The 4,426-nt window shown below is 37.4% G+C and overlaps 1 protein-coding gene across 1 annotated transcript; it reads left to right on the forward strand.

Annotated features, from left to right (window-relative positions):
• Positions 1 to 527: 527 nt before the first annotated feature.
• LOC114400719 (probably inactive leucine-rich repeat receptor-like protein kinase At5g06940) lies at positions 528 to 4,159 on the forward strand. The gene is made up of 2 exons (XM_028363324.1): positions 528 to 3,008; positions 3,550 to 4,159. The coding sequence occupies exons 1-2, from the start codon at positions 719 to 721 to the stop codon at positions 3,915 to 3,917; spliced, it is 2,658 nt and encodes an 885-aa protein (XP_028219125.1). The 5' UTR covers positions 528 to 718; the 3' UTR covers positions 3,918 to 4,159.
• The last annotated feature ends 267 nt before the right edge of the window (positions 4,160 to 4,426 follow it).

Genomic DNA, 4,426 nt, shown 5'->3' on the forward strand with positions numbered 1-4,426 from the left:
TTGAAATTAAGCTTAACTTATAGTACTACATTACTCATACAATAATTTTTTTTTTTTATAATTTTAAGGTCATAAGGTGATAGAAGTATTCATATTAGGAAGATATCTATGATTATGTAAACAGATCATTTACTTTTAGTATATGTAAAATGCCATTTTTTGTTTGTTTATTTGCTCTAGAAATGTGTTTTTAACAAATAAATACTCATATATGAAAAATAAGAATTACAAGCAACACATTTTCATGAATGATAAATATTTTTTAAGGAACAAAAACAAACATTAGTAAACACTAAAAACATATTTAATCTTATATTTTATAATATTATGTGTTTTTCTATCTTTTCAACACATTTGATATTTTTACCTTATACTTTTTTTTTAATATCTTCACTTCTCTTCCTTTACTGTGGAAATTATTGTACCATTTTCTTGTCCAAATACAATTCCTTTTGACACACCGCAGTGTCATGAAGGGGTAAAAAAGTCTTACAAAAAGAGAGAGAAAGAGAGACTTTTGTGGTTTTTATCAACAAATTCCTCAATGGCCATGATGAGTTTTTTCACGTAAAAATGCAAGCTTTTTTCTCTCCAGCCCATCAAGCTCCAGCAATATCTCTAGAGACAGATTTGACATTCCCACACACTAAGCACTGATATATAGAAACCGTTGTTGAAAATAGCACATAGCAAGTTCTTTTGCAGACACACCAAGCTAATGGCTACTACCACATTCTGTACATACCTATTCCTTCTCTCTGTGTACCTTTCAATCTTCATTAATCTTAGTTCATCTTCTTCAGAAGGTAATATTCTTCTCTCCTTCAAGGCCTCCATTGAAGATTCTAAGAGGGCCTTGTCTAGCTGGTCCAACACTTCCTCAAACCACCACTGTAACTGGACTGGAATCACTTGCTCCACCACACCTTCACTTTCAGTAACTTCTATCAACCTTCAAAGCTTAAACCTTTCTGGAGATATCTCATCTTCAATATGTGACCTTCCAAATCTGTCTTATCTTAACCTTGCTGATAACATCTTCAACCAACCCATCCCTCTTCATCTCTCTCAGTGCAGTTCCTTGGAGACTTTGAATCTCAGTACCAACCTCATATGGGGCACTATCCCGTCTCAGATTTCTCAGTTTGGTTCATTGAGAGTGCTTGATTTGAGCAGAAACCACATAGAGGGAAACATTCCTGAAAGCATAGGCTCCTTGAAGAACCTCCAAGTTCTCAACTTGGGAAGCAACTTGCTTTCAGGTAGTGTACCTGCTGTCTTTGGAAATCTAACTAAACTTGAAGTCCTTGATTTGTCTCAGAATCCTTACTTGGTGAGTGAGATTCCTGAGGACATTGGTGAGCTTGGAAATCTAAAGCAACTTCTGTTGCAAAGCTCTTCTTTTCAAGGTGGAATTCCAGATTCTCTGGTGGGCATTGTCAGCTTGACCCATTTGGATCTCTCTGAGAACAACCTAACAGGTGGGGTTCCAAAGGCTCTACCGTCTTCTCTCAAGAACCTGGTTTCATTAGATGTTTCACAAAACAAGCTTTTGGGGGAATTTCCAAGTGGCATATGCAAGGGACAAGGCCTTATTAACCTCGGTCTCCACACAAATGCCTTCACTGGTTCAATACCCACCTCCATTGGTGAATGTAAGAGTCTTGAGAGATTCCAAGTCCAGAACAATGGTTTCTCTGGAGATTTCCCCCTTGGATTGTGGTCATTACCTAAAATTAAGCTCATCAGAGCTGAAAACAACAGATTCTCAGGGCAGATACCTGAGTCAGTTTCAGGAGCTGTTCAGTTGGAGCAAGTTCAGCTTGACAACAACAGCTTTGCTGGTAAAATTCCTCAAGGTCTTGGCCTTGTCAAGAGCTTATACAGATTTTCTGCTTCTCTCAACCGTTTCTATGGTGAACTTCCTCCAAACTTTTGTGACTCTCCTGTTATGAGCATAGTAAATCTCTCCCACAATTCTCTTTCTGGTGAAATCCCAGAGCTCAAAAAATGCAGGAAACTAGTTTCATTGTCTTTGGCTGACAACAGTCTAACAGGAGACATACCCTCTTCCCTTGCTGAGCTACCTGTGCTTACTTACCTTGATCTTTCACATAACAATCTCACTGGTTCAATCCCACAAGGGCTTCAAAACTTGAAGCTTGCTCTTTTCAATGTGTCCTTCAATCAGCTATCAGGTAAAGTACCATACTCCTTGATTTCAGGTCTCCCTGCCTCATTTTTGGAAGGAAACCCTGGTCTTTGTGGCCCTGGATTGCCTAACTCTTGCTCTGATGACATGCCAAAACACCACATTGGTAGCATCACAACCTTAGCATGTGCCCTCATCTCTTTAGCCTTTGTTGCTGGAACTGCCATTGTTGTTGGTGGGTTTATTTTGAATAGGAGATCTTGCAAGAGTGATCAAGTAGGGGTTTGGCGCTCGGTGTTCTTCTATCCACTCAGAATTACTGAGCATGATCTGCTTACAGGGATGAATGAGAAGAGTTCAATGGGAAATGGTGGGATTTTTGGTAAAGTTTATGTTTTGAATTTGCCTAGTGGTGAACTAGTAGCTGTGAAGAAGTTGGTTAATTTTGGAAACCAGTCCTCAAAAAGTTTGAAGGCTGAGGTCAAGACTTTGGCAAAAATCAGGCATAAGAATGTTGTTAAAATTCTTGGGTTCTGCCACTCTGATGAGTCAGTGTTTCTCATTTATGAATACTTGCATGGAGGGAGCTTAGAGGATTTGATTTCTAGTCCGAATTTTCAGTTGCAGTGGGGAATTCGATTAAGAATTGCCATTGGAGTTGCTCAAGGACTGGCATATCTTCACAAGGATTATGTCCCTCACTTGCTTCACAGAAATGTCAAGTCAAGTAACATTTTGTTGGATGCAAACTTTGAGCCAAAACTCACAGATTTTGCTCTTGATCGAGTTGTGGGAGAAGCTGCTTTTCAATCAGTTTTGAACTCTGAAGCAGCATCTTCATGTTACATTGCACCAGGTATGAGAATTACGAATCACTCAATTACATAAAGCACTAATTGAAAATGCATTCTCCCGTCATTGAACAAACTCATGCAATTCATAGAATTTCCTTTTGATACAAATCAAGACCTATATGCTTTGCTTGAATGTTCACTTTATTGTGAAAGTGCTTGATTTTGTATGCGAACTCTTGAGATGATTCATTTTAGTACTTCTTAACCTTGGCTTCTGATTGATGACTACTCTCTCTGCAAATTTTGCATTAGAATGGGTTTGAGTGGCATGTTAGCTGATAAATTCCACAGGACTTTAGTGGATTTCAATAGAGTTGCATCATCGTACTTGGCTAACTATAACTGCCTAAATTATGTACTATATTTTCACAAGAATATCCAGTAAACCGATTTATAACTCATTTTATTAAATATATTATTGATAGAAAACAATGCATAGAATATCATCAATATGAATGCTGGCAACAAATATTTAATTTTGCTTATTGTATAAGTTAGCCAATAAACATTGACATGCTAACTAACTCTATTGTTGCATTGCAGAAAATGGCTACACTAAGAAAGCAACTGAACAATTGGATGTCTACAGCTTTGGTGTGGTATTGCTAGAGCTAGTGAGTGGCAGGCAAGCAGAGCAAACAGAGTCAAATGACTCACTTGACATTGTGAAGTGGGTCAGAAGGAAAGTGAATATCACTAATGGGGTGCAACAAGTTCTTGACCCTAAAATATCACACACTTGTCACCAAGAAATGATTGGAGCTTTAGACATAGCGCTTCATTGCACTTCTGTGGTGCCTGAGAAAAGGCCATCCATGGTAGAAGTTCTAAGAGGCCTTCACTCCTTGGAGTCAAGAACTTGCATTGCAAATTTGCATGAACCAAATGAGGAACCCTCCATTCCAGTCTGAACTTCTATGTTCCAACTCAAAGACTGCCTTGTTTTTTGTTGAGTCTTTGTATGTAAATTTTAAGCTTTGTATTTCACATCATTTTTTTTCTTTTCAATCTGATGATTATATAGGAATGGTTTGGCCACGATACATTCTATGTTTGGCATTGAATTCCAAGTGTTAATGATACTCAGGAGTACCATCACGTATTTGTTTAGACACATACTTTAATGATGTAGGCTCAAGGTCGAAGTAGATAACACCAGCTTCACTATATTATTTTATTTTTCGTTCTGTCCTTATGGCAGTAGGCTGTGGAGGAACCAACTATACTATACATAAAGGAAAAAGTTCGGCCAATGCTGTAAAAAACAAGTGAATTTTTTTATATTGGCAAAAAGAATGAGTTGATAGAAGAGGGAAGTATTTGAGTCATGAAAAGTGGTTTGACATGTTACATTGTGTCTCAATCTTAATTTTTTTATAAATATTATTCATAATAACAATTTATTTATTCATAATAAATT

This window comes from Glycine soja, chromosome 19 (genome assembly GCF_004193775.1).
Source record: "Glycine soja cultivar W05 chromosome 19, ASM419377v2, whole genome shotgun sequence".
Classification (NCBI taxonomy): Eukaryota; Viridiplantae; Streptophyta; class Magnoliopsida; order Fabales; family Fabaceae; genus Glycine; species Glycine soja.

Bases quoted from the DNA above. Each gene is read 5' to 3' on its own strand.
- LOC114400719 (XM_028363324.1), top strand. From the start codon at position 719: ATGGCTACTACCACATTCTGTACATACCTATTCCTTCTCTCTGTGTAC. The intron at 3,009-3,549 runs GTATGAGAATTA...GTTGCATTGCAG, and splicing joins TTCATGTTACATTGCACCAG to AAAATGGCTACACTAAGAAA.